The 25336-nt window shown below is 45.6% G+C and overlaps 9 protein-coding genes and 1 non-coding gene across 12 annotated transcripts in view; 6 read left to right on the plus strand and 4 right to left on the minus strand.

The window, feature by feature from the left end:
* Window positions 1-383: 383 nt before the first annotated feature.
* LOC9652281 (GDSL esterase/lipase At5g45670) lies at window positions 384-968 on the plus strand. The gene is made up of 2 exons (XM_024671484.1): window positions 384-564; window positions 613-968. The coding sequence occupies exons 1-2, from the start codon at window positions 414-416 to the stop codon at window positions 861-863; spliced, it is 402 nt and encodes a 133-aa protein (XP_024527252.1). The 5' UTR covers window positions 384-413; the 3' UTR covers window positions 864-968.
* A 441-nt stretch (window positions 969-1409) lies between these two features.
* LOC112345116 lies at window positions 1410-2234 on the plus strand. The gene is made up of 2 exons (XM_024671197.1): window positions 1410-1655; window positions 1749-2234. The coding sequence occupies exons 1-2, from the start codon at window positions 1410-1412 to the stop codon at window positions 2232-2234; spliced, it is 732 nt and encodes a 243-aa protein (XP_024526965.1).
* Window positions 2235-2475: 241 nt separating this feature from the next.
* LOC9652282 (angio-associated migratory cell protein) lies at window positions 2476-4475 on the plus strand. 2 transcript variants are annotated; one of them, XM_024671398.1, is made up of 12 exons: window positions 2476-2508; window positions 2554-2638; window positions 2690-2797; window positions 2866-2985; window positions 3047-3189; window positions 3259-3406; window positions 3477-3560; window positions 3616-3731; window positions 3801-3859; window positions 3940-4030; window positions 4097-4251; window positions 4311-4475. In XM_024671398.1, the coding sequence occupies exons 1-12, from the start codon at window positions 2494-2496 to the stop codon at window positions 4372-4374; spliced, it is 1188 nt and encodes a 395-aa protein (XP_024527166.1). In that variant the 5' UTR covers window positions 2476-2493; the 3' UTR covers window positions 4375-4475. The 2 variants fall into 2 exon arrangements, with proteins under 2 accessions (XP_024527166.1, XP_024527165.1); XM_024671397.1 differs by having other exon boundaries at window positions 2479-2508; window positions 2551-2638.
* Window positions 4474-7768, minus strand: LOC112345166 (trihelix transcription factor GT-2-like). 2 transcript variants are annotated; one of them, XM_024671396.1, is made up of 3 exons: window positions 7032-7768; window positions 4848-6629; window positions 4474-4764 (listed from the first exon to the last, which is right to left on the minus strand). In XM_024671396.1, the coding sequence occupies exons 1-2, from the start codon at window positions 7586-7588 to the stop codon at window positions 4865-4867; spliced, it is 2322 nt and encodes a 773-aa protein (XP_024527164.1). In that variant the 5' UTR covers window positions 7589-7768; the 3' UTR covers window positions 4474-4764; window positions 4848-4864. The 2 variants fall into 2 exon arrangements, with proteins under 2 accessions (XP_024527164.1, XP_024527162.1); XM_024671394.1 differs by having other exon boundaries at window positions 4474-6629.
* Window positions 7769-8137: 369 nt separating this feature from the next.
* On the plus strand, window positions 8138-8210 carry TRNAA-AGC. Its single transcript has one exon. It is a non-coding gene; the product is annotated as a tRNA-Ala (tRNA).
* A 428-nt stretch (window positions 8211-8638) lies between these two features.
* Window positions 8639-14439, plus strand: LOC9652723 (cation-transporting ATPase 13A2). Its single transcript, XM_024671051.1, has 23 exons — window positions 8639-9618; window positions 9689-9883; window positions 9951-10121; window positions 10175-10438; window positions 10504-10642; window positions 10690-10878; window positions 10938-11083; window positions 11139-11270; window positions 11322-11594; window positions 11646-11825; window positions 11873-11988; window positions 12040-12190; window positions 12296-12411; window positions 12463-12697; window positions 12758-12916; window positions 12976-13097; window positions 13162-13270; window positions 13318-13454; window positions 13511-13664; window positions 13734-13871; window positions 13935-14036; window positions 14086-14162; window positions 14229-14439. The coding sequence occupies exons 1-22, from the start codon at window positions 9127-9129 to the stop codon at window positions 14158-14160; spliced, it is 3795 nt and encodes a 1264-aa protein (XP_024526819.1). The 5' UTR covers window positions 8639-9126; the 3' UTR covers window positions 14161-14162; window positions 14229-14439.
* LOC112345117 (pentatricopeptide repeat-containing protein At1g09410, mitochondrial-like) lies at window positions 14381-16018 on the minus strand. Its single transcript, XM_024671198.1, has one exon. It carries the CDS (start codon window positions 16016-16018, stop codon window positions 14381-14383), a length of 1638 nt encoding a protein of 545 aa, XP_024526966.1.
* A 46-nt stretch (window positions 16019-16064) lies between these two features.
* LOC9652284 (2-dehydro-3-deoxyphosphooctonate aldolase 1) lies at window positions 16065-18203 on the plus strand. The gene is made up of 13 exons (XM_002966116.2): window positions 16065-16153; window positions 16211-16308; window positions 16356-16452; window positions 16520-16585; window positions 16656-16715; window positions 16774-16848; window positions 16920-17004; window positions 17065-17123; window positions 17177-17221; window positions 17292-17390; window positions 17446-17493; window positions 17546-17593; window positions 17648-18203. The coding sequence occupies exons 1-13, from the start codon at window positions 16121-16123 to the stop codon at window positions 17711-17713; spliced, it is 879 nt and encodes a 292-aa protein (XP_002966162.2). The 5' UTR covers window positions 16065-16120; the 3' UTR covers window positions 17714-18203.
* Window positions 18204-19282: 1079 nt separating this feature from the next.
* On the minus strand, window positions 19283-21520 carry LOC112345119 (pentatricopeptide repeat-containing protein At4g02750-like). The gene is made up of 2 exons (XM_024671199.1): window positions 21473-21520; window positions 19283-20965 (listed from the first exon to the last, which is right to left on the minus strand). Exons 1-2 carry the CDS (start codon window positions 21518-21520, stop codon window positions 19283-19285), a joined length of 1731 nt encoding a protein of 576 aa, XP_024526967.1.
* Window positions 21521-23571: 2051 nt separating this feature from the next.
* LOC9652285 overlaps window positions 23572-25336 on the minus strand; it is a 2773-nt gene continuing 1008 nt past the window's right edge. Inside the window, exons 5-12 of the mRNA XM_024671200.1 lie at window positions 25140-25292; window positions 25029-25079; window positions 24616-24956; window positions 24463-24562; window positions 24348-24407; window positions 24188-24280; window positions 23993-24124; window positions 23572-23896 (exon numbers count right to left, since the gene is read on the minus strand). Coding sequence (XP_024526968.1) covers window positions 23597-23896; window positions 23993-24124; window positions 24188-24280; window positions 24348-24407; window positions 24463-24562; window positions 24616-24956; window positions 25029-25079; window positions 25140-25292 — 1230 coding nt within the window. The 3' untranslated portion in view covers window positions 23572-23596. The remainder of the gene's footprint in view (window positions 23897-23992; window positions 24125-24187; window positions 24281-24347; window positions 24408-24462; window positions 24563-24615; window positions 24957-25028; window positions 25080-25139; window positions 25293-25336) is intronic.

Genomic DNA, 25336 nt, shown 5'->3' on the forward strand with positions numbered 1-25336 from the left:
GTTGGAAATCCAGTACTTTCAAAGCAGGAACCTACGCACCATAGTTAACGTATCCTTCGACAACGAGACCCGGTGGTTTAACTCGTACAGAGAGAGATGTGAATCCGGAAAGTCCGCTCGCGTCGCTGCTCTTGTTGGCGGAGGTGGAAATGACTACAACATCCAAGATGGTGCCAATAGAACACTGTCCGAGATTATGAGGACCGTCCCAGACGTGGTGCGTAAGGTGGTGGACACTGTAAAGGTGACGGGCTTTAAATTTTGAGGTGATCCTTGGTGAACATGTGATTTTGCAGTACTTGATGTATAAAGGTGTGGAAACGGTGATGGTTTTCAACGTGCCACAGACAGCATGCACTCCAGCCTATCGCTTCCGGCACCGTGGCGAGGCCTTGGACGAGTTTGGATGCGTCATGGCGATCGGAGAAGTTGTCAAGTGGTACAACTCGTTGCTGGAAGCTACGTTGCTGGATCTCTACAAGACACAATATTCAGCTGCGAGGATCTTCGTCTTGAATCGATACAAATTTCTCAATGACGTGCTCAGAGACCCAATGAAATATGGTATGGGAGTTTGAGTTAAACGACAGAGTTTCTTCACATCTTTTACAGGGTTTCTTCCTGATATCACACATGTAGCCTGCTGTGGAGGTGGAGATGAATTCAATGCGAGTGTCGTCTGTGGAGGACAACTTCCTTGCAAGAATCCTCAAGAGCATGTCTACTTCGACTTTGTCCACTTCACTGACCGTTTTAACAAGCAGGAGATACAGGCATTTTCACTCACCGAAGAATACATCATCTCAAATCATTACAAGCAAACATCTTTGCTGGATGTGTGCGGTTGCGACTGCTACACATGAAAAGAATACATGCAAAGCATAATATGCATAGCGATTTGAAAAAGTCAAGATTAATCTAATTGATGGAAAATATATACCTTTCCATCTCAAATCATGCATGTTGATCTGCCTAATCCAGGAATAAACACCTTTACATAGGAAAGAGATCCATTGGTGAAGCATTCCTTGCAAAAATGCCTAGAGCTCTCGTTTTAATCCTTGTAGTAAATCTTCTCACGGCAAAGCTCTCCACTTCACAAACGACATCATGTACTACGCTCCTCATGAGCGTCTCTCTGCCTCTCCCTAAGCAGCCGTGCTTCGAGAAAATCTATGTTTTCGGGGACTCCCTTGAAGACATGGGAAACTTGGCAAAGAGCACCTCTCTTTTAATTCCACCCTTGCCGAATGGTATCACCAATCCCGGGTGTCCCAAGGGCCGATTCTCAAACGGAGGAGTCATCACAGATTACTTTGGTACAGCTTCCACCATGTTTTAAGGTGATGAATAACTCTTGTCATGGTTTTCTGATTCCTATAGCTAGTCTGTTTGATCTTTAACGCTCAATGCTCCCATCGTCTTGTGATTGCACAACAAACTTCGCCTACGCTGGTGCCACTGCTCTGGGAATCGAGTATTTCCAGGAAAGGGACGTGCCAGTCCTAGTGAACGTATCCTTTGACAACGAGATTCGGTGGTTTCGCTCAAAAAGGGAGAGATGTGATCCTAGAAAGTCTGGTCGTGTTGCTGCTCTCGTTGGTGGAAGTGGAAATGACTACAATCTGAAGACGTCAGGAATCGAAGCGTATCAAGCATCATGGAGACGGTCCCGGACACAGTAAAGGTGGCGAGCGCTTGAGATCAGAAAACCTTTTGAAGTTAACAATATTTATCATGTTTTGCAGCTCTTGGTTTCCGAAGGCATTAGAACGGTGAGTGTTCTCAACGTGCCACAGCCAGCATGCACACCAGACTATCGCTTGAGACATCCGGCCGAGGATCTGGACGAGTTTGGGTGCGTTAGGGCGATTGGAGAAGTTGTCAAGAGGCACAACTCGATGCTGGAAGCTGCTTTGCTGGCCCTGTATAACAAGCCACATTCAAGCGTGAGGATATTCGTCTTGAATCGCTACAAATTCCTCAATGACGTGCTCAGAGACCCGATGAAATATGGTAGTTCAAAGTTCAAAGTTGTTCTCAAGTTGTCTCCGAGTTTTTCTCCCTACCAATGTATGGAGATTTCTGTCACAGGGTTTGATAGGGATATCACACACGTAGCTTGTTGTGGGGGTGGCATACAACGCGAGTGTTCCGTGTGGGGGACAGATTCCTTGCGCAAACCCTCAGGAGCACGTCTACTTCGACTTCCTTCACTTCACAGACCATTTTAACTAGCAGGAGGTGCGGGCATTTGCTTCTACCAAAAACTATATCGTCTCAAACGAGAAAGTGATGTTGTGTTTGCGTGATCCCCGTCCCAAAGATGCATCAAAGTGCTATTGATATCAACTTTTTATTGAGATAGTATTAAATTTCAAAAAAAAAAAAAGATTTTGTAAACATAAAGGTGTGTATAATCTCTCTCTCTTTTCTACATTATGGCTTCCTCGTAAACCCTAGAATCATAAAGTTTTAAACCCTAGGAAAGCTATGGCGATCCAGCAGGTAAGATGTGCGTGGGTTTTGTTGATAAAGAATGTGGCGCAGCAGGCAAGCGGTGGCGATGGCGATGGCGATTCTCCGGTGTTCATCGACCAAGCTGATGTTGATGGCGAAGTTTTGATCGATGAGCAAGGTAGAAATTTCTCATGAAGAGGACAAGCGAATGAATGCCTCTTTGTGATAGATTTGCCTGATGCCGAGGAGGACGGGGATGGGGAAGATGAAGAAGAAAAAGAAGAAGAAGAAGAAGATGGTAATGATGATTCGATCCATATCTTCACGGGCCATACTGGTAAATTCGAAGCTTCATTTTTGTTCTTTCTCCTTGATCCAGAGTGTAAAAGGAATGCTTTTGCGTAGAGTCTGTCTACGCTGTTGCGTGCAGCCCAGTGGAGTCCAGCGTGGTGGCCACGGGTGGTGGCGACGACAAGATTTTCATCTGGAAAATTGGCGATGATGCCGCTCCATTAGAGCTCAAAGGTTTGTAAAAAAACATTCTTGCTATCGATCATGTCTCTTTTTTCCTCTTTCTTTGTGACAGAGCACAAAGACTCCATTTCCTCGCTAGCTTTTAGTTTTGATGGAAAGCTTCTCGCTTCCGGAGGACTGGATGGCGTTGTCTGTGTTTGGGATGGAGTTGGATCCTTGAAACACAGGCTGGAGGGTCCAGGAGAAGACATTGTGGTACTAAAGCTTTACCTTCTCTTCTAGTTTTCGAAGACGCTAGTGATTTTTCTCTTTGGTTTTTGGCAGTGGCTTTGTTGGCATCCCAGGGGACACATACTTCTGGCTGGATCGCAGGACTTTTCAGTGTGGATGTGGAATGCCGACAGTGGAGCTTGCTTGAGCGTGTTTACGGGTCACAGTGGATCAGTGATTTGCGGCTGCTTCACTCCAGATGGTATAAAGCTAAAGCACTCTCACACGACACGATTCTTTCGATGCCTTTAATTGTTTCCTTTCGTTTCCAGGAAAGCTTGTTTGCACAGGCTCCAGTGACTGTAGCTTGCGAGTGTGGAATCCAAGGTCCGGCGAATGTATCCGGAACATTCAAGGTGACGAAGGAGTGACTTATAGATGGCTCGTTTACAAAGGTTTTTGAACTTACAGGGCATCCATACCACAGAGGAGGAGTTACGTGCGTCGCAGTAAGCCGTGATTCTAGCATTGCTCTTACGGGCTCCGCGGATGGAAGCGTTTGTCTCGTAAACATCCAAAGCGGAAGAGTAAGCTCTCTCTTTTATTCCTCTTGTAGCTTTCAGAGCTTTACTTCTTCCTCCATTCCTTCTTTTCAGGTTCTCGGCACTTTATCTGGCCACACACAGGCCATTGAAGCCATTGCATTATCCCCCAGGTGCTTGCCAGCATTGTTTCTTTCTCTCTTTTTTTTGTTTTTGCTTCTTTATTCTAAAGTTTGGCATGGCCTTCTCAAAGCTTGTCCCTGGCGGCCACTGGCGGAAGAGATAAGAAGCTCATTGTTTGGGACCTCCAAACACTCTCAGTGCGCTTAACTTGCGACCACCAGGTAGAAAAAAAACCTCTCTTTTTTCTTGCAAATCCTCTCTTTGAATTGCTTCCGTGATGAGCACAGGACGATGTTTATCGAATAATCTGGTCGCCCTCGTCCGAGATGATCTACACGGCTTGTCTTGACGGCAGTGTCCATGCTTGGAACCCCCGGAGTGGAACACGTCAAAAGAGCTTCCACGGTCACAGTGACGGCATTTTGGACATGGCATTGACATGGTACTTCCAAACTCTCCCATTCTTTTCTCTGGAAAAAAATTGCTTTTTTTTCTACGCAGTGATGGCATGGCGATTGTGTCAGGCTCGGATGATACAACAGCCAGAGTTTTCGAAGTGAGTTAGATCGATCTTTAACATCGGTGTGGTGTGGTGTGCGTTTCTCTCTCTGGTCACCATCTCATCTCTTACAGTACAAGAAAGAACAAAGCTTGCTGTTTCATGTATAGCTGTGAAAGGACCCGACAATCGAATTAAAAGAACGCACACCCCTCGAAGCCTTTCGAGAAACGACGCGAGAGGAAAGTTTCTTCGAGTTCCTGGAAATCTCTCTCTCTACACACTTTTGTAGTTTGCGAAAAGAATCACGCTCTATAGCTACTCGCGCGCAAATTCCCAGAGCTTCTCTCTTCCCTTCTCTACCATAACTTACACCTCTCTAAAGAGCTAAAGTTTCTATCCCCTCTTCTCTTCTATCAGGAGCCGCGAATGCTTCTTAGCTACTCATCTCTCAACCTGGTAGAATCGAAGGCTCAAGAGAGAAAAAAAAAAAAAAAAAAAAGAAAGCTAGAAAAGAATCTCTGGAAGAACAAAAGTACCTCGGTTTGTGTTTTCGTCACCTTCTTCCCAGCCCGTCCACGAGCGCAAAACCTTCCACCAGCCCTCTCGTGGTAGCCGAGCTCTCGGCTTCCTGGAACTCCTGGCTCTGCCTCTCTTGCATCATCAGCGATGGCGGCCCTTGCTGCTGGATTCGCTGCTGCTGCTGCTGCTGGCGATGGTGGAGCAAATGCTGCTGCCTCTGATCCATCAAGTTCTTGAAACCATCGAACTTGAGAGCCTTGGTGCTGCTCCCTCCGCAAAGTAGCTCCGCTCCCTGTACCGCATCGAAGCTCAAGCCGAGCGAGCCAGTGTGACGCTCGGCGCTGTCGATCCACCCTCGCTTCTGGTGGCTCCGGCTGTTGCTCTGGAGCTTGCTACTCTCGGTGTTGTGAGCGCAGTTCTCGGGACTCGAGAACAAGCCACCGCCGACGGCCGAGGCTCCTGCGTTGGTTGGAGTCGCTTCCGCGCTGGGCATTATGCTTAGCACCTCGGCCTCGCCCTGGACACCACCACTGTCGTCCCTGTTGCTCTCGTCAAGCTCGTCAGTGGTTTCGTCCAGCTGCTTGCTGTTGTTGGTAGTGTTGTTGACGTTGCTGATGGTGGTGGCGGTGTTGCCGCCGCTGTTATTGTTTTGCTGCCCGGACTTCGTGGACGCGCTCGGCGTGCCAATAATTCCCTTCTGGTACAGCACGTCCAGCTCTTGAAAGTATGGGCACGTCTTCGTGTTCTCGGGCCGCTTCTTGGTGCTCGTTTTGCGGTAGTACTTGTTGATGTTCTCCCACTTCTCCTTGCACCTCTTTGCGCTTCGAGAGTATCCCTGGCACGCCAGCCCCGCTGATATCTCCTCCCAAAACGGGCCCTTGGGACCGACCTCCTGGAACTTGGTCTCCATTGCGGCCCGCAGCTGGATCAAAGCTTGGACTTCGGCTCTCGGCCACCTTTTGTTCATGGAGTCACACACCTCCTTGTGGTGATCGTCGTTGCTCTCGGCCAGGGTGTTGGAGTACGGTGAAGGAACCGGTCCCTGGTGTGGCATTTCAAGAACCTGACCCGTCGCCTTCTGAAGCGCACTAGCAAGCGCCGTGTCGTAATTGATTCTCCTCGTGTGTTCTTCCACCCGGAGCTCATATTCCCGGTTGAGCCTCGCCACCTCCTGCTTCCTCCACGTCTCGTCCCGCTTCATTCTCTCCTGCTCTCTCTTCTCGAGCAGCTCCAGAAAATTCTGCTGCATCTGCTCCTGCTTCTCCATAAACTTCTTAACTAGATTCTCGAAAAAGGCCATCCTTTCCTTCCACGACTTTCGCTTCCTCTTCTTCACGTTCTTTCCGTGGTCGCCGTACTCGCTGGTTCCACCACCGGGCTCGTCATACTCTGCAGATGACTCTGACGAGGAATTCACGTCAAAGTTGCTGTTGTTGTTGGTGGTGGTGGTGGCATGATCGATAATGTTGTTGTGATTTTCTCGTTGTTCCGAGCAATCACCTTCTGGATCTCTGCTACTTAAAACACCTTGTGCCAACGCACTCGCCAGCTGCTGTGTTCCAACGCCGCTGTCACGGTTGTGGTTTCCATTGTTCCCTTCCTTGTGGAACTCCGTCGTTGTCGCACCCATTGTAAGCCCACTGTTACTACCGTACAAAGCCTCTAGCTCCTCGAAGAAGCGGTAGCCTGTGTCTTCACCTCCGTTCCCTTCTTTTGTCTTTCTGAAATAGCTGACAATGCTTTCGAACTTCTCCTTGCAGTTTTTCCCGCTCCGCATGTAGCCCATGGCTCCAAGTTTCCTGGAGAAAGTAAAAGTCACTGGTGATAAAGGAAAGCTTAAAGGCAAACGATCACGACCAATGAGGGTGATATAGAGAAGCGTTTAGTAGCACAAGCAAATTCACGAGTCATTGCACAGAAGTTCATTCACGAAGAAACCAAATCAATGCTGGTGATATAGAAAACTTAAAAACGAAAAGAAAATCCACAGAAGGAGAAAGGAAAGAATGTTTGTTCATGCAAGCGGATAAAAAGGGGCAAAACTCCAAAAAGAGGAACAAACAAACTTCTCTAAAGGATGGCCTCTCACGTGTATCACCACACGCACCCCTTCCAGAAACCTAAAACGCTTCCACAAATCCAGGAGCTCGCTCCAAGCGAAATCTTAGGGCTAAAACCATGAATGCAAGCTATCCACATACCTCGAGATCTCTTCCCAGAGATGGGGATGGGCGCCCCTCTGGAAACTCGACTCCATGTCCCCGCGAACCTTGATCAAGGCCCTTGCCTCGTCGCTGGGCCACTCGCCGCTGCCATCCTCACGATGATCCCCCCGATCGCTTTCTTGCCGGCGCTGGGGGTGATCGTGCTGCTGTCCGAGATCGCTAGGAATTCTCGCCATAGCCACGGAGCAAGAAGACAAGAGATGCTTGAAAGAAGAAGACGCCGGCGGGTCGTGAGGAGGAGGATTGGCATGGAGATTGTGAGCCAGATACTGGAGATGCGCGTGATGATCCCTCACGAAATGCTGCTGCTGGTGCTGCGGCTGTGGAGGAGCTTGCACTGGCGGTGGCGGCGACATCGGCTCCCGGGAGATTCCCAAGAAATGACCCACGCCGCTGGCGCTGGAGGCCGCTGCCAGATTTCTTGCGGCGAGCATCTGCTGGAGTTCGTGAGGAAGAACATACTGCTGCTGCTGCTGCCGCAAATCCGATGCTCCTCCCCCCGCGGCAATCGGCACGCGGTTCCAATCCCTCATCTTTGCCGCGACCTAATCGATACCGGCGCCTAGCGCTCCTGCCAGGGATTCCGCCATGGCAAGAGGAGGCCGCGAGCACGGATCGATCGGCGCCCGCGGAAATAGGGCGAGATCGATCGATATTACGGCAATCTTGGGGGGCGTTGCGGACAACTCACCCCCGCGCTGGAAAGAAAGAACTGGAACAAGAGGAAGAAGCCGCTTCAAGAGAAAAGGTCGCCATTCTGTGGCGGAATGGGAGCGCCATCGGCACCATCCATCTGTCCACCTGACCATTCCGCGGCATATTCCAGAAGAGAAGAAAGATTATCCGGGCTTCGATAAAATTCGAGGCTTGGATGGATGACGTCTGCCAAGGAAGCTACTTTGAGTTACAAAAGAGTTACCGATCGATCGGCGTAACTACTGGGCCGCATTCACTGTGTTGGTTGCCCGCCCCCACGTTTGGGTGGTCACTGGTAAGGTTTTTTACCAGCGGGTACTTAATTATTGCGACCGACACTGCATTTGGACATGCGTATTAGGTCCATTATACGAAGAAAATCAAATGGGGATGTAGCTCAGATGGTAGAGCGCTCGCTTAGCATGCGAGAGGCACCGGGATCGATACCCGGCATCTCCAAACCTTTTGTTTTGTCGTTTTTTTATTTTTTGCTTTTCAAAAGCAGAATGTTTGTACACTATAATGTTACTTGGCCAAAGGCAAAAAACGAAAAGAGACTTTTTTTTCCGATTTTACCATATTAGAAGGATTCCTCAAAAAAATAAAAAGAAAGGAAAAAGTAAAAAACAAACAAAATCTTTCTAATCCGTAAAGTTTTGGAACCCCGTTTCACCCTGGGATGCATTCCTTTCTTGTCAAACCATGAAATAATTTAGGGAAAAATTTTCAACGGACAAGGAGAAAATGTTAAAGTGCGCCCACAATGATCGCGGGTATCGCCAATTATGAGAAGAACAACGCTATGTTAGATGTAGCTAGCAAAGAAGGACAGCACAAACGCCAAAAGTCGTCAACCAAAGCTCTAAAGTAGGTGCCCTAAATTTATATGAGAGATTCTCCCCCTCTCGTGGGCTAGTTAGTCTTCCACCGCGCTGTGGGGAGAGCGAAATATAGGGTTCTTCGCGGCGCGTCTCGTCCGGGCTAGCGGGCGGCGCTGCTCCAGGTACTGGCATTTGGAATTTCTGCGCTTTACGAGTGAATCGGGAATCGCGAATCTAGCAGTTCGCATTGCCTTGCTGTGCTGCTTTTGGATTGTGGCTGGGTGATGATGGGAGTGTCTCCTGTGTGTGGGGAAAATATGCCGTGACCAGCATCAAAGGCGTGATTGAATTTGCCTGTGTGGAGCATCTGGAACAGTGAATTCGAGTATCAGGAGTTTCCTTTTCTGTGGCTTGGTCTCGCCCCTCTTTATGCTTTGTTCCAGCGACTGATGCCGTTGAATGGATTTCCCTATATATTTGATGCCAAGTCTTTGAGGAGCTCCAGCGAGGGTCACAAGTCTTCCTGGTGTTGTTGTTGTTGTCTGTCGTGAAAAATGGGACGATATCCATCGGGTCCAAAGAGCTGTGTGAGTGATCCTTCGTGTGATGTGCTCATCACGAAGGTCACGCATCCTGCCGTTGTGACGGTGTTTTGCTACTGGGGATTTGTCTTGCTCGTCTGCTGTTCTTTCCAGATCTTGAAGCTCTGGCTGATCCGAAAGAACCCAGTCAAGCCCGTGTTTCTACGGGAAGAAGCTCCAAAGTCTTCCAGGCCTGCCACAGGCAGCGAAGGTGCCTCAAGGTTTCAAGGCCAGGAGTTCCTGCTGGAGCCGGAGGAAGCAAAAGAGCTGCTTGTGACGGGCTACACTTGGTCCTACTTTGGCGAGTTTTGCTACTGCGTGTGCTGCCTGACGTCGTTGCACTGGCTGGCACTGTATGTCGTCATTTTGTTCGACACGTACAACAAGTGCGACATTGGTGGAATTGACAATCTCTGCTTCTTTGGCAACTATTTTATCTTTGGAACCTACGAGCTGAATGCCAAGGTGAGCAGTTTTGCTTTTGCTGCTCTTGGCTTTGGAGTAGGATCACATCTATGTCCTTGCTCTTGTCCAGGTCTTCTTCACTGTCTGGTGGCTATCGGTTGTGTGGTACACCACCTGGGTGCTGTTTAAAGGGAGGGTACACAACTGGTTTCGTCTTCCATGTCCGTTGTCTCAAGCGACTGTCGCTTTTGTTTGGGCCAGAGACCGGGAAGAAATCCTCTCAGCGAATGCGTTTGCTCTTGTCTACATCATTCGTCGCTTCAAGGTTCGGACCACAAGCTTGACATATGTTACAAACACAAACAGCTCTGCTTTTTGTTGTTGTTTTTCAGAATATAATTATGCCTCCAGATGCTCAGGGCCATTTTGAGATTGTCGATATCCTTGAGACTGCCTCAGGGAAACGTTATTTTCTCTTTGAAGGGCTTCGTGTTCTCGTGGATGGTTCGCAAATCTCCCATGCGCGCATCCAAGTAGGAGCACTGCTCTCAGATTTTCATCAGGTACGTCTTCCTACTCAATAAAAGTACATTCGCTAAAATCATACCACTTTCAGTCTCCAACTGGGCTTAGTGCCGAGGATTCTAGCAATCGTTTAGAGCATGTTGGTTTGAACAAAATCCCGTTCGAACCCGAGCCATTATTTCAGAGTATCTGCGACGAGCTCTTCACTTTTTTCCACGTCTACCAGCTCATCATGTACATATTGCAGTACTGGAACAGCTATCTCTTCGTTGCAGCACTTATGACCTGCATTGTGCTGCTAAGCTCCTCGATCACCATCTATACACGAAGGCGAAGCCAGTACACGATTGCTGAGGTTTATCTGAGAAGGCTACTTTCTTTTCGTTCTGCCATCAAAAGTAACAGTCCTGATGTTTACAGATCACGAAAATAAAAACGGACGCTGAGGTACTTCGGGGCGGGTCCTGGACTACCGTGGATGCTTCTCTTCTTGTCCCTGGAGATATGGTCAGAGTGAAAAGCAACTGGCTTTTACCCTGTGACTTCCTTATTCTTCAAGGTTCGTGTAACTCGGAAAATATCATTTTGTATTTATTTTTTGTGTAGGTTCATGTATTACCGATGAAAGCGCCTTAACAGGCGAAGCGATGCCTGTTCAAAAATATGCAGCTCCTAATGTTTCTCTTTCGTATCAGTCACAAGGGAATGGTGCTAGACATACACTTTTCTCTGGTACCACCGTGTTACAAGCAGGCAGTTCTGGTGAAGAAGTTCGAGCTATTGTTGCAGAGACAGGTAATCTGTTTCACTCTTATGTAAGAAACATCAACTTGAATACATCTATGTTGAATCAGGGATGAACACGTCAAAGGGGCAAATTTTATCGTCGATACTCTATCCTCAAAAGATGATTTTCAAGTACGACGAAGAGCTGCCTATTGTTGCCTTCTTTCTCGTTCTCTACGGTATAGTCTGTTTCGCCATTTCGATTGTCTTCCAGGTAAGAGTTTTTTTTTGTTGACACTAGCGTGGCGCTAACAAAATGGATTTTGTAGAACCACGCCGGTGCCCAAAGTTACTGGGTCACCAAATGGATTTATTGTATGGCCATTGTGAGTCAGATCATGTCCCCGCTGTTGCCCGTGGCTTTGGAAGTGGGACAACTTCATTCAGTGGATCGACTCAAGGCAAGTGCTGTGTTCATTAAACGCAGCCTCTTACATCTTTTGTTTTTCTAGAGTCGCGGCATCTTCTGCCTCAATCCCAAACGTATTGCTATCGCTGGGAAAATACGTGTGTTTTGTTTTGACAAAACTGGCACTTTAACCAAGGAGGGCCTCGACTTTGTTGGTGTCCATTGTGTTTCCAAGGTAGAAAACGAGAACTCGGTGTTTGAACCAGTCGTCTTACATGAGAAGCGAGATATTGAAAACACTACTGTGTTGCACGGACTGGCTACATGCCATGCGCTGTCCAAATTTGAAGGGATCTTCGTCGGAAATCAAGTTGAGGTACATGTTGTATTTTCTCTAATGAGCAGATGGATTGCAATATTGACGCAGGTGAATATGTTCAAATCTGTTGGCTGGGACTTCTATGAACTTGACGATCGATCAGTGGTCGTTCGCAGTGACGATGGAAAAGAGTTGAAGGTTGTCCGACGAAATGAATTCGATCATGCCCGAGCAACCATGAGCGTTATTGTTCAAGATGAAAGGGATGAGTTTCACATATACTGTAAGGTAATTTGACTGGCTTGTTATGGACCACTGACTAGTAACTATTGTAGGGATCCTTTGAGAGAATCCAAGAGCTTAGTAAAGCAGGTACTTTACCTTTGGACTACATAAGTACAGCTCAAGCTCATGCACTAGAGGGGTGCTACGTCTTAAGTCTCGGATACAGGTACCCTGAGTCTTTTTTTTTGGTCAGTTGTGGATGTTTCCTTTGCTCCAGGAAACTGAGCCCTTCAGTGTCTCCGAAGGATGTCCTGGCACTTTCCCGTGAAGAAGTTGAAAAAGAGCTGGATTTTATAGCTCTGGTTCTTTTCCGTAACGAGCTGAAACCTGGCAGCAAGGAAACTATCAGAGCCTTGAAAGAGGGCGAGGTGTGAGATATTCGTTTGGTATGCTTGTTTCACATTTCGTCAATGCCTGAGGTCTTTCTAACGTCGATGTTCCACGCCTGCTTTTAACTTTTTGTACTTGACCAGATCCGGCCTATCATGCTGACGGGGGACAATGCGCAATGCGGACACTATATAGCAAAGCAGTCAGGAATGGTGTCATCGCACGTTCAAGTCTTGGTGGGCGACGTTGTAAAAGAAAGGTAAGACTGTTTGTACTTTTAGCTTTTCAGATGTATCACGTCAACCTTCAGGCTAGTTTGGAGTCCTGTAAAAGCCGAATCTTCAACTCACAGGAGCTTCTCAGAAGTCCTTGCGAGGCCACTTTCCACTGAAGAGATTCTAGCACAGCACATTAAAGGACTCGAGGGAGGCATCATAGAGCTCGCCGTGACGGGAAAAGCATTCAATTTGCTCAGGACCTCTGAAGCAATGGACAGGCTTTTGTTACACACCCGTATTTTTGCGCGTTTCACACCGTCTGACAAGGTAAGAAAGTTAGTGTAAAGTTTCTTCGAGGTTTTTTTTTTCAACTTTTCTCTCGTCCAGGCGAGGGTTGCAACAATGCTCCGAGACAGAGGCTTGATTATCGGAATGTGTGGAGACGGTGGTAATGACTGTGGAGCATTACGGGCTGCTCATGCTGGTATCGCACTCAGCGAGGCTGAAGCTTCTGTTGTTTCTCCATTCACTTCCAAAGACAAATCAGTAAGTCTCTTCCTTTCACGGATATTGGAAGATTAGTCACTCGTTTCATATGATCGCAGATCGAATCAGTTGTTGACTTGTTACGAGAGGGGCGGGCTGCTTTGCATACATCGTTTGCATGCTACAAATTTCTAATTATCTACGGACTCATGTTTTCCATCCTAAAGCTGTGTGCTTATTGGTAAGAAAATAGACACTAAGGACGCATTTTTCACGAACTGTTCTTGTGCCTGTGCTTCTTTCAGGTATGGCATTATTCCATGCCAAATGGACTATTTCTTTATTGACGGTGTTGCGGTGTTAACACTCGGGTATGCAATGACTTTAAGCTATCCAGAAGCTAAGCTGGGGAAGGTTAGTCCCGCATGTCTGTAAGAACACTAATATGGTTGCGTAAACAGGATCGGCCAACTTCAAGCCTGCTGGGAGCTGAAAATGTCGCTTCCGTTTTGGGCATTTGGATTATAAACCTGTGTTTTCTCATCGCAGCAGTCGTGATGATGGCGAACGATCCCAATTATGTCAAATGGCCTGCTTCGTAAGTGGATGGATCTCTCCCGTTAAAGAATTCATGTTTTTCATTTGCCTTTCTAGATTTTCTCACGAGGCAAGCTGGTGGACACTAAGTGATAACTGGGAGTCGACTGTGCTCTTCTTCACGATGTACTTCCAGTTTATAACTTCCGCATTTGTCTTCACATTCGGGTCGGGCTTTCGGAAGAATGTTTTCAACAACCATTTGCTGATTGTAAGTATCTCCATCGAAACTCAGGAACTCCTTTTTTTGTTGACTCTCACATCTCTATTCTCGACGCAGGGATCTTATGCAGGGCTCGTCATTCTGTTTTCCTTCCTCTTGCTTCTTCCACACAGCTCTCTCACCAGCTTGTGGCACGTAGCCAGCGAGCAATTCAACAGACTTGGCACAGACTCTCCAGTTTGGATCTTATATCAGGTCTGTCTCAAAAAAAGTCTTCATTCCATGTTAAGTTTTTGTTTTTTTTTGTTTCTCCTCTAGAAAGCTGGAGGAAATCCGTCACCAGCAATGCCACTGCGCTTTCGACGGAACTTATGGCTAATTATCATCGCAAGCATGATTGGGAATTGTTTGTGGCAAAAGGTTCGTTGCTCAGTGTTATTTTCTTCACGTACTAAAGTTCTCCCTGCAGCTTTGTGTTGACGGCTTCATAGCAAAGACTATAGCAAAAAACCATCCCTCAAAACGGCCCACTTTCCATCTGTGACGGTGAATGTTCTCTTCTCTTTAGCAAAGTTGTTTCCATACTTACTAATAAAACTTTCAATCTCACAGGAACCAACTATGATTTTCAATTGATCTTACGCGTATACACAGCTTAACAATCTTATCTACGCAATGCCATGGTATGAGATAGCTTTTTAAAGACTATTAAGCCTTTGTGTTCTTCGGCTATGGTGGCCAATACCTTGGCTATCGATAGCTGATCAACACAGCGGCGTCCTCTTCTTCATCAGCCGATTAAACATGACAACGCTTCCCATCTTCCCATTCGCGGCATACGTATGACCCAGTAGAAAATACGGGCTGGCATCCTCTTCGTCGATATCAATCGCGGCATCCGCAGCGTGGTCTCCGACCCGCTCGTCGCCAATGCTCCGGCAAGCGCAGAGAAGAATCCTCCAGCAAACCACGTTTGGATGGAACGGCATCGCGAAAATGAGCTCCACCGCCTCGTCCAGCTTCGCAGCTCGTCCGAGGAGATCGATCATGCAGACGTAGTGATTGATGGTTGGAGCGAGACCATAGTCGCCGATCATCGAGACGAAGAGCTCCCATCCAGTTTGGATCACTCCGGAGTGGCTGCTGGACGAGAGCACGCTGATAAACGAGATGTGATCCGGAAGAACACCGTGAAGGACCATGGCGTGGAAGAGCTCGCGGGAGGAAGCGGTATGGCCGTTGTGCGAGTAGACGACCATGATCGTGTTCCAGATGACGATGTCTTTGCTGGGAAGACGATCAAAGACGTTCCTCGCGGCCGCGACGCTCCCACACTTTCCATACATGTTGATGAGCGCGGCGGAGACGAAGGGATGGAACTCGAGGTGGGCGATGATCGCGTGGATCATCCGGCAGTGCGATCGATCCGAGTGAGATCCAAATGCCTCCAGCGCTGCGACGAAGGTGGTGCTGCTGGAAGGGATTCCTTCCAGATCCATGGCGCGGAAGAGCTGGATTGCGGGTAGAGGGCATCGGTTCTGGGCCAAGGCCGAGATCATCACCGAGCACGAGAAGGAGTCGTGATCCTGGAGAGCGATTTCATCGAACACTTGCTTGGCTCGGTGGGCATCGCCGCTGTCGCCCAGCGCCGCCACGATCGCCGTGCACGAGATCACGTCCTTCCCTGGCAAGATCGCCCAGAGATCCATCGCTTGATCCAGATGCCCGTTATGGGCAAATGCTGAGATAGCTCCAGACCACGAAATGGAATTCCAGCTGGGCATCTTCTCGAAGAACTTGCCAGCAGAAAACGCTTTTCCCCCCTCGTCACAAGCCGAGATCATTGCGTTCCAGGAAACCACATTGCGCTCTTCAATGAGATCGAACACCTTCTTTGCCGGATCAAATTCCCCAGTCTGGGCAAATGCTGCGATCATCGCGTTTCCGGACACTACATCCCACTGCGGCATCCGGCGATAGAAGTCCTCCGCCATCCGCCAAGATCCCTGCTGCTGCGAGCAAAACCCTATCATCGAATTCCAAGACACCACATTCCTGGACGCGCGCAAGAACAAGAGCTTTGCCTGGCACAAATCCCCCTTTTGGGCATATGCCGCGATGATGATGTTCCACGAGTAGATGTTCTTGTGGCGGATCTTGTCAAAGACCAGTCGCGCGTCGGGCAATCGATCGCAGCTGCCATACATGTGAACGAGGAGATTGCCGAGGAAGGTCTGGCGATCGTGGCGGTGCTTGGCGAGGAGGAGATGGAGGCGGCGTCCCTCGAGGAGGGATTTTGAGGCGCTACACTTGCGCAGTGCCACGGCGAAGGCCTGGATGTCGATGGCGACGCTCTCGTAGAGGGATTTCTTCCTCGTCTCGGCATTTTGGCACTCATTCATGGACTAGGTAGCATCGCTCTCGAAATATTTCCAAGCTAGGGTTCTAGCGAGCTTGTGGCGTGGATCTTGGCGCTTAGAGCTCTAGATCTCGCGATCCGGGCCATGGCGACGTCGGCATTCCTCGAGGAGCTCAAGGTGAGAAGAAGTGTGAAATGCTCGATCTGTGTGAATGGTGATTGCTTGCGCGCGCAGGCAGCGGATCCATTCTTCGTCATGGCCGGCCCCAACGTGGTGGAATCGGAGGAGCACATCCTCAAGATGGCGCGGCACATCAAATCCGTGACCGACGAGTGAGTAGCTCCTCCATTTCCTTCCTTTCTCATCGATTTCTTCACAGGCTCCAGCTCAAGCTCGTGTTTAAGTCGAGCTTTGACAAAGCCAATCGAACCTCCGCGCACTCTTTCCGGGGTCCGGGACTGGAAGAAGGACTGAGAGTGAGTAGAATGGAATTTCCATTGCCATTGCCGATAGATCTATCTCTTCGCTGTTCTTTCCATCCAGATTTTGGAGAGAGTGAAGGTTGAGTATGGTCTTCCGATTGTCACGGACGTCCACGAGCCTTATCAGGTGAGTGAGAAGCGTTTCTTCTTCTTTGTTCTCTGCTCTCCAGGCTAATCGTTTCCTCGCTCAAGGATAGTGTGAGGCAGTGGCACGAGTAGCCGATGTTATACAAATTCCAGCGTTTCTTTGCCGACAGGTACTTCATATTTTCCCTTCGTTTTCTCTAGTTTTTTCTTGCGAGAAACTCTTGGCAGACGGATCTTCTTCTCGCAGCTGCTAAGACCGGCAAAGTGATCAACATAAAAAAAGGCCAGTTTTGCGCTTCCTCCGTAAGAAGCCTTTCTTATCACCTTGTTTCTCATGTGTTCTTTCTTACGCGTTTGCGTTTGTTTGTCTCTAGGTGATGACCAATTCAGCCGCTAAGATCAGGCTTGCTGGAAATCCAAACGTCATGGTCTGTGAGCGCGGCACCATGTTTGGCTACAGTAAGTATTTTTTGGATTCCAAATTCTCCTGCTGAGTGGTGTGGCTGGATTTTCGTGTAGACGACTTGATAGTCGATCCGAGGAACTTGGAATGGCTGAGAGAAGCCGAGTGCCCTGTGGTATGTATTTCTTCTAGAGTTTGTTCGGTTTACTCTTTAAACTTCCTTTCCAGGTCGCCGATATCACGCATTCTTTGCAGCAGCCTGCTGGACGAAAAGTAAGAAACAACTTCTACATCACTCGAACTTCGAGCAACAATTTGGTGTTTTTTTGCTTGTGCTTGACAGACTGAGCATGGCGGTGTTGCTAGCGGCGGATTGAGAGAGCTGATTCCCTGCATCGCTAGAACTTGCGTGGCAGTCGGTATCGATGGGATCTTCATGGAGGTTAGTAACAATGTAAGTTTTCTAAAGTTACTAGATGTTCTTGCGAACATGCCAGGTCCATGATAATCCTCTCAAGGCACCAGTTGATGCTCCAACACAATGGGTATAATCCTCTCACCTTTTGTTCTTCATCTAAAGGTACTCTATTGTTGCAGCCATTGAGGCACCTCAAAGTTTTGCTCGAGGAGCTAATTTCCATCGCAGTTAAGTGCTCTTGGATTTCAAAAGAAAAAACTAACACATCTGATTTGGTGTAGAGAGTGAGCAAAGGCAAACAGCCATTTCCGATTGATCTTGAGCCAGTGAGAGATGATTTTTCATAACACCAATCTTCTACCAAGTGAAAGCTAAGTTCATTCATCAATTATTTCCCCCGAGTTCCATCCCTTGTCTCTGCCGCACTCATCAACATGGAAAGTGTGCAGCCGCGAGGGTCGTCTGTGATCATCTCCCAGTTATCTAGAACACGGTGACAGTACTCACACAACTCTTCCTCCCTCGAGGCTCTTCCATGCGATAGTTCTTCACGATGCTCTTCCGGATCATACCCCTTCTATCTATCAGTGTCCTCTCGGCTCTAGTTCTTCACGATGCTCTTCAGGATCACACCCCTTCTATATCTATCGGCGTCCTCTCGGCTCGCTCCAACCATCGATTACTTCATCGATCATGTCGCCCTCGCCATTGATATCTATGCGGAACATGGCAGCGTTGCCGTGTTTAACAACAGTGTCACATGATTAGTATATTGTTACTTGTGAAAGTAGTTTCATCTGATGATATTAATGATGATAATACGCAAGTGTTTTACAAGTGGCCGCTTAAAACACAAAGCATTTAGACACACGGAAAAAGCTTACAATCTTGCACGTGGCGGGTCACTATGTTCATGGTCGCAAATAAATATGAAAACCCAAGGCCTATTACACCATGCATTAATTTATCATGAACTCAATAATGATATTTTTCTTATCTTCCTGTTTACTTATTTGCTTACATGCAAAACTTGAGCATGTTGAGCACCCAAATGTGCTCCCAGAAGGTTATCCACGAGATGTTGTTTTATCTACACTTGATCAGGTGTTTGATACCATTAACTCTGAGTTAAGTTATCCTTATGGCCGTGCATATGCACTTTTTAATGTAATTGGATCATATCGACTTTTATTGGCTGCATGGTTGCTCAATCCTGTAAATGATGAAGGTTATTGTAGTGGTCAGTATGATGTTTCTAATGGATTATCAGGAGAAGATGTTAAAACTGGTTTGTTTCCCATTTATCATGTCTTAAAAGATAAGACACAATGGGGTGGTTATGACGCTATGGTAATTATCAATGCAAATTTTATGCTTCTTTATTATCTTGAATATGGATCAAAGATTCCTACGGTCACAAATATGAACACATCATATATTAAAAATATAACAGGCTTGCAACATGGAAAGGCTAATATCTCCATTTTAGATTTCCAAGATTGTTCAGTTGACAGCTCAAGTATGGTTAGTGGTGAAGATTATTTTGGGTTTGCAAAAATGTTCCCTGGCTCTAAAAAACTTTCAGCTAATAGAAGATTTGAATTTGCTCTATTACACAATTGTGAACTTATTTTAGTGGATCTTTTAAATCATAATCAATATTGGACAAGTAACACAGGCCACTATGGGCAATATGGTTGCATTTTTCGCCTTCAAACAGATGGTAATTTAGTATTGTATCAAACAAATGAAATACCATTATTTACTATTAATAAATATTGTACACCTCAACCTTGTGAAGAACCTTCTGTGTTAGCTCTTCAAGATGATGGAGACCTTGTATTATATCGCAGTTTATCAGGTGAGCGAGTTTTAGCATTAAATAAGATGTTTTAAATTTATGATATAAGTGAAATTTACTTAGAGTTTATTCCTAAGCTAATTCCAGTTAAAGCATAAACTTGGGACAAAAGAATGTAACCAGCAGAAGAAACCTTTGGAGCATAGTTGATGACAAGTCCAGCAGCTCGATTTGCTCGACCAATGTCAATCTGTGTCTTGCAAGCCCCCAAAAGAGTCATCCACTGGACATTGTTCTCTCGATTTGGCAGGCTTTGGATCAAGTCCTCGGCCTCGTCCAGCCTTCCATTTCGTGCCAAAACATCTATCAAGCAGAAATAGTGCTCTGCTATTGGCAAAAGTTGGTAGTCGTCCACCATAGCCAGAAAGAACAGGAAGCTCTCGCTCAGCTTTCCTGCATGGCTGCATGCAAGAAAAACGGTGAGGAAACAAATCTCATCAGGTTCTAAGCCTTCGACGTCCATTTGTTTGAAGAGATTCATGGCATTATCTGCTCGGCCGTGCTGGGCAAATCCAGCGCTGAGAACTGTCCAGGAGATAAGGTTCTTTTCCGGAACATCATCAAAGGCTTTCCTCGCCAGATCGAGATTTCCATTTTGCGAGAACACGGCTATCATGGTGTTGAAGGAAACCATCGTTCTTCCTGGCATTCCGTGGAAAAGTTTTTCAGCTTCATCGCTCGAGCATTTAGTATCCCTTGCACAGGCTGCTAAGAGTGAGTTCCAAGAGATGGCGTTTCTCCTGGGCATCGAATGGAAAATTTTCGTGGCTTCCTCGAGCTCGCCGTTGGAAGCGTAGCCTGTGATCATCGAGTTCCACGATGAGATTGTCTTCTCGACCATGGATTCAAACGTGGTCTCGGCTTGCTCCAGATTCCCCCGCCTGTGAAGAGCAGTCACAAGAGAATTCCAACTCACCACATTTTTCTCGGGCATGGATTGAAAGATCTCGTCCGCGTCTTTGATTTCCCCATGAACGGCAAAACCACTCGCAAGGGCCGTCCAAGAGACAACATCCCATTGTGGCATTCTCTTGAAAAAAATCTTTGATTGAAGCAAATCCCCGTTCCGCGCATATAGAGAAATCAATGAGTTATATGACACAATAGATTTAAAAGGCATTTGATCAAACATTGACTTCACTTCTAGGAATCTTCTTTTGTGACCCAAACCCTCTATAATAACGTTCCAAGATGCCGAGTCTCTATACAACATTCCCTCAAAAATACCCCTTGCCATATCAATATGCCCAAAGTGGGCATATGCTACAAGCATAGCGTTGGAAAACATGACGTCATAGCTTGGAACCTTGAGATAGATATACTCAGCGGATTCGAGATAACCTCGTAAAGAATAGGCGCGGAAAAGAGCCGTCCATGCGATAAGATCTCGCTGTGGCATACTGTCAAACAGGTTCTTACACAAATCAAAATACCCAGTTTGGGCATATGCAACTGCGACGGTGTTCAGAACCACAAGATCTCTTTGTGGCATTTTCTCGAGCAGAAATTTGCATTCCAGAATTGATCCGTTCTGCGCAAGCGCAGTGATCAAAAGGCTCCAGGAGAAGAGATTTCGATGTTGGATGCATTGGAAGACAAACAGCGCAGAAGTGGGATCCGCGCACTTGCCATACATTTGGATCAAGAGATTGCCCAAGTAGCGATCGTGAGGCAATTGGCGGGTGATTTGGTTGTGGAGACGCTTGCCTTCTGAAATGTCTCGGCAGGATTTTAGCAACTGAACAATAGCATTAAAGGTATTCATTCATTAGCTGTTTACAATGTCTTGTGGTGGCCACTAAGACAATAAGATGTCATGAGCCGTTCCTTCGCTGAACTCCTCTAGGTCTTCTGGCACCAAGCCTTCTGTCCCCTGATCTGCCTGCCACCCCTTCTGTGGCATCTTGGGTTGGAACCTCAATGTAATCCTCATTTAGCTATGGTGAGAAGTATTGTCACCCTTGTTTTGCATCTGACTCAGCTGCAGTGTAATCATGAGCATGGCATCTATGACTAAGGATTGCCACTTGATCTCCATTTCTGGTAGAAATTCTTTGGCTCAATGTTCACCTGTGAAGATTACATGTAGAACTGAATATTCTTTAATCAAGTTAATATGTTATTTTTTAATTTAGTAGGTGTTAATTGGGTGTTTACACATGCAAATATATTCAATTGCATTTTAATTGCTATTATACAAATCAAAATGTGTTTGTGTGCATTATAATATTTGCATAGGACATACCATATGCAAGGGGTATGCCACTTGCAATGACGTGTACAGCTCTATCATCTCCTCTTTTTTGACAGCAAGATTGTAAGCTCCAATTTATTTGATGTACCATACTATGCTACAATCTCATCTAGCACTTGCTGCTACTGTAAAATTTTACTCCCCTAGATCAAACCTTCATCCTTTGCAAAGAGCTTGAGTGCTATGCTGTAATATATATGGTATTCACAAATTTTTCTTGTTCTGAAGTAGAGACCAACTAGACTCTAGATTGATCCCCAGGTGCATGTAATTACATAAGATCACAAGTGTGTGCTCAGTGCATCAGAAACCCTAATCAAGTGCTCCAACACAGTGATGACATTGCTAGATTGGCAAAGCTGGTGATGGACGATAGCCAATGTGTGGAAGCTCATGGCCAACACTCTTTTGGCAGTGAATGTCTATGATGCATGATTTAGGTACACTTTCAATCCAATTGAATCTCACCACACATTTTTGCCATTCTTGCTAAACTTAAAAAGATGAAAAAGAAGATGTTGACATAGTAAATAACTTTGACATGGAATAAGAATTCATACATGGGCATGCATGCCAATATGTATATATGCATTTGATCTGTACTCTCAAGCTTTTCACCATCCATCACATAGGGAGCTTTGTGATAGTGAGAGACACACACACACAGATATATATATATATATATATAAATAAATAAAAACAATTGTGTTTCTTGGGCCCAAGTAGAAGTGCAATCTTTTTTAAATTTATATATCTTGCAAGTTAATACATTTTTTTGTCAGACTGCCCACACTAAATACACCTCCCCTTTTTGGAGTCCCAAAACTTATCATAAATTGCTTGCCAGGTGTGGCTAATCAGCATGATAAGTTTTTAAATTTTTCCAAATCAAAAACTATTTATATATTTTTATTTAGACTATAATTTAGTATTATATTATTGTAAATAAAAGATACTGCTAATCATAGTAAATATTGTGTTTTAAATATGAAAATGGATGGAAATATAGTGTTATACTCAAAAAATGAAAATTTCCAAAATATTATTGTACTCCAAAACCAAATTGATATGTAAACACATCTCTTAATCTTTAAAATACTTGCAAGCTTTATATAGCATCAAATAAAGTTTTATCTAAACATCCTAGGATACTATGAAGAAAAATCCTATTTTCATTAAATTGATATGGTAATGAATATTTGATTACATATGGTGCATCTTATATTTACACATATGCAGATACAATTAGGGGCCTACCACATGCATAAACACTTCATGCCAAGTGAAGCTTGCAAATGCATGCCCAATGCGTCATAAGCCCTTACCAAATTGGCACAGCTGGCAACAGACAACAGCTAGTGTGTGGAGGCTCATGTCTAGGAGTCTTTTGGTCAGTAGTATTTATAATATATTGTTTAGCTACACTTCTATTCTGGTTATATTTTGCTATGCATTATTGCTATTTTTGTTAAACTTAAAAGATGAAGAAAAAGATATTGATATAGTAAATAAACTGATGAGAATTAATAATTCATATATTGGTATGTATGACCATACAGACCAATATATATGTGCTTTGAAAAAAAAGATGCATCCAAAATATTATTTTATTGAGTCATATATATGAATTCAAGGATTAAATTCATATATCTTGTAGGCTAATACATTCTTTTGCTAAGCCACCTATCCCAAGTACACCTTTTTAACCCCCAAAGATTGCAATCACAATTTGTTTGCCATTAGCAAGAATATGGAAGAGCATAAAATGCATTTGCATAAGGTTTTCTTAGTACTATGTAATAACAAAATTTTATGTGAAAAAGAGTAAATGTGAATTTGCATAAGTACAATGAAATTAAAGGTGCAGCTATTTTAATATGTCAAATCAATATTTGCACTGAAGAAGTTTTTTAACTTCTCTAAATTGAAAATCACATTTATATTTACATTTAGACTGTAATTTAATATTATATGTTTTATAATTCTAAAAGATACTCTATAAGAACTGCTAATCATGGTAAAGATTGTGGAACACATTGGCAAGAAATAATATGTTATGGTTTTCCATGTACTTTTATGTACGTTATGCATTTAGACGGAAATAACATTATATTATCATCCAAAATCTAGCAAGTCCCGTACAAACATGTATCTAAAGCTTGAGTTATAAGGCAGCCATTCAAACGCCAAATGCTTGACACAAGCCTTGAGACTGAGAGAGTGTTGCTCGGGGAGATTGTGACACAGCCACTGCAGCAGTCCCCTGCTGCTAACGCCAATCTCGCTCAGAAAGTCGTGGAGGATTCTCGGCAGGAGTAGTGTATTCTTGGCTCCAACACCAACACTTGCTTGTAAAAACTCCAACTTCGCAATCTGGAGCTGGGCTCTGACATGGATTGCTGTGTAAACTCGCAACTGTGTAAAACAAAAAGAACAATATTAGCGATTTAACAATAACAATAATAAACATTGACATAACATGTAACAACAATTATAAACAATTGACCTTACCGATGGATCAGAACGAGCTCCGGAGCAAAGTGCAAAACATACGAGGGGCTCCGGATGTGGAAGGCTGTACGTAAACGTACGTTTGATCCTCGGTTTGGGCCGCGCTAGGGGAGATATCAAAGCTTGCAGCCACTGCATGATCATCACACAAAGATTGGATCGAGTGGAGAGTTTCATTTGATTAAATGGATAGACCTCTCGAGAGTTTTGAGAATCTGATCGCCAAGCGAGAACAAACTGTGCTATAGTGTAGGCAGTCACAGAAACACTGCCAACCTTATAGGCTGCCTGCACTAAAGATCAAAGTATTCCATCACTAACCATATGTGAAGAACTCTCATCATGTTTCACAGACCTTGTGTAGAAGTGATTCTCGCTTAGATTTGCTGGTTGGGATTCCATAAGCCAAATGTGCCTGAGAGGAAGTTCCACATTCATACAAATATAACACCATAGACACTCAATCTTACATGCATCACAAGCGCATTATAGATGTTGATCCAAAACGCTAGCTTTTCGTTGCAATCCATGGATGCTACATCCACCTTGGAGAGCTGTTTGACCATCGTCCTAGAATTCCACATAAGCATATAAAAGAAACAGCTGAGAATTTGATAGCTTACTTGAATTCTTGAAGAGGCTGTGCTACGTAGCCGAGCTGCTGCTTGTCGATCGAGATCCAAGGAACCTCCACGACAAACCTGTACGCTCCACAGTCTCCCAGCTGCTTGGAGAGCTGGAATGGATTGCTCAAGAGGCCTCCAAGGTTCCGGGGGCTGGACGAACTCGACCAGGAGGAAAAGAGTGGAGATGGCGAGCTTTGAGGCACATCTGCGAGCTTGCCAAAGATCCCAGCCATGCCACGAACGAGCGCTGCCGACAGCTCGCTGGGGCTTCCAACAAAACCACTGGAAAACCTCTCCAGCGTCAAGCTCGGGGGGGTTTCTGGCATCTCAGAGAGTTTCTACAGCAAAAAACGTTTAGAACTTACTTAAGTATCATACAAAATCCAAAGAGACAAACAAAATAATCATACCTTTCGGGCCCTTGGCTGGATTGCTCCGAGTAGATGATGCAACGGAGATGCCTAGACGAAGAACAAGACAAGAGAAGAGTTAGAAGAAACAAAAACACATTTTATTGTTACCTTGCTACTGACTGGAGAACTCGATGATAAGAGCGAGCTCGACAATCTGTCCCTGAAACTCGACTTGAAGATTGGATCTTGAGACAAGGGAGATTTTCGCGAGTGGTGGTGGTGATCATCCTGCTGTTTCTTACGAACTAAGAATTTGATCACCTTGCTCGGGGTGTCTGGGTTTCCCGGAAGATGATCGGTGGCTT

The sequence above is a fragment of the Selaginella moellendorffii genome, unplaced genomic scaffold, assembly GCF_000143415.4.
Source record: "Selaginella moellendorffii unplaced genomic scaffold, v1.0 SELMOscaffold_7, whole genome shotgun sequence".
Classification (NCBI taxonomy): Eukaryota; Viridiplantae; Streptophyta; class Lycopodiopsida; order Selaginellales; family Selaginellaceae; genus Selaginella; species Selaginella moellendorffii.

What these genes read in the sequence shown, in the direction of transcription:
- LOC9652281 (XM_024671484.1), top strand. Translation starts at nt 414, where the DNA reads ATGGCGATCGGAGAAGTTGTCAAGTGGTACAACTCGTTGCTGGAAGCT. An exon ending in CAGAGACCCAATGAAATATG is followed by an intron (nt 565 to 612) that starts GTATGGGAGTTT and finishes CATCTTTTACAG; the next exon opens with GGTTTCTTCCTGATATCACA.
- LOC112345117 (XM_024671198.1), bottom strand. Translation starts at nt 16,018, where the DNA reads ATGAATGAGTGCCAAAATGCCGAGACGAGGAAGAAATCCCTCTACGAG.
- LOC9652723 (XM_024671051.1), top strand. Translation starts at nt 9,127, where the DNA reads ATGGGACGATATCCATCGGGTCCAAAGAGCTGTGTGAGTGATCCTTCG. An exon ending in CCTACGAGCTGAATGCCAAG is followed by an intron (nt 9,619 to 9,688) that starts GTGAGCAGTTTT and finishes GCTCTTGTCCAG; the next exon opens with GTCTTCTTCACTGTCTGGTG. An exon ending in GAGCCTTGAAAGAGGGCGAG is followed by an intron (nt 12,191 to 12,295) that starts GTGTGAGATATT and finishes GTACTTGACCAG; the next exon opens with ATCCGGCCTATCATGCTGAC.
- LOC9652284 (XM_002966116.2), top strand. Translation starts at nt 16,121, where the DNA reads ATGGCGACGTCGGCATTCCTCGAGGAGCTCAAG. An exon ending in CATTCCTCGAGGAGCTCAAG is followed by an intron (nt 16,154 to 16,210) that starts GTGAGAAGAAGT and finishes TTGCGCGCGCAG; the next exon opens with GCAGCGGATCCATTCTTCGT. An exon ending in CGGCACCATGTTTGGCTACA is followed by an intron (nt 17,005 to 17,064) that starts GTAAGTATTTTT and finishes ATTTTCGTGTAG; the next exon opens with ACGACTTGATAGTCGATCCG.
- LOC9652282 (XM_024671397.1), top strand. An exon ending in AGTTTTGATCGATGAGCAAG is followed by an intron (nt 2,639 to 2,689) that starts GTAGAAATTTCT and finishes TCTTTGTGATAG; the next exon opens with ATTTGCCTGATGCCGAGGAG. An exon ending in GCCATTGCATTATCCCCCAG is followed by an intron (nt 3,860 to 3,939) that starts GTGCTTGCCAGC and finishes GCCTTCTCAAAG; the next exon opens with CTTGTCCCTGGCGGCCACTG.
- LOC112345166 (XM_024671396.1), bottom strand. Translation starts at nt 7,588, where the DNA reads ATGAGGGATTGGAACCGCGTGCCGATTGCCGCGGGGGGAGGAGCATCG. An exon ending in CTCTGGGAAGAGATCTCGAG is followed by an intron (nt 6,630 to 7,031) that starts GTATGTGGATAG and finishes TACTTTCTCCAG; the next exon opens with GAAACTTGGAGCCATGGGCT.
- LOC112345119 (XM_024671199.1), bottom strand. Translation starts at nt 21,520, where the DNA reads ATGATAGAGCTGTACACGTCATTGCAAGTGGCATACCCCTTGCATATG. An exon ending in TGGCATACCCCTTGCATATG is followed by an intron (nt 20,966 to 21,472) that starts GTATGTCCTATG and finishes GCTATTGTTCAG; the next exon opens with TTGCTAAAATCCTGCCGAGA.
- LOC112345116 (XM_024671197.1), top strand. Translation starts at nt 1,410, where the DNA reads ATGCTCCCATCGTCTTGTGATTGCACAACAAACTTCGCCTACGCTGGT. An exon ending in CAGGAATCGAAGCGTATCAA is followed by an intron (nt 1,656 to 1,748) that starts GCATCATGGAGA and finishes CATGTTTTGCAG; the next exon opens with CTCTTGGTTTCCGAAGGCAT.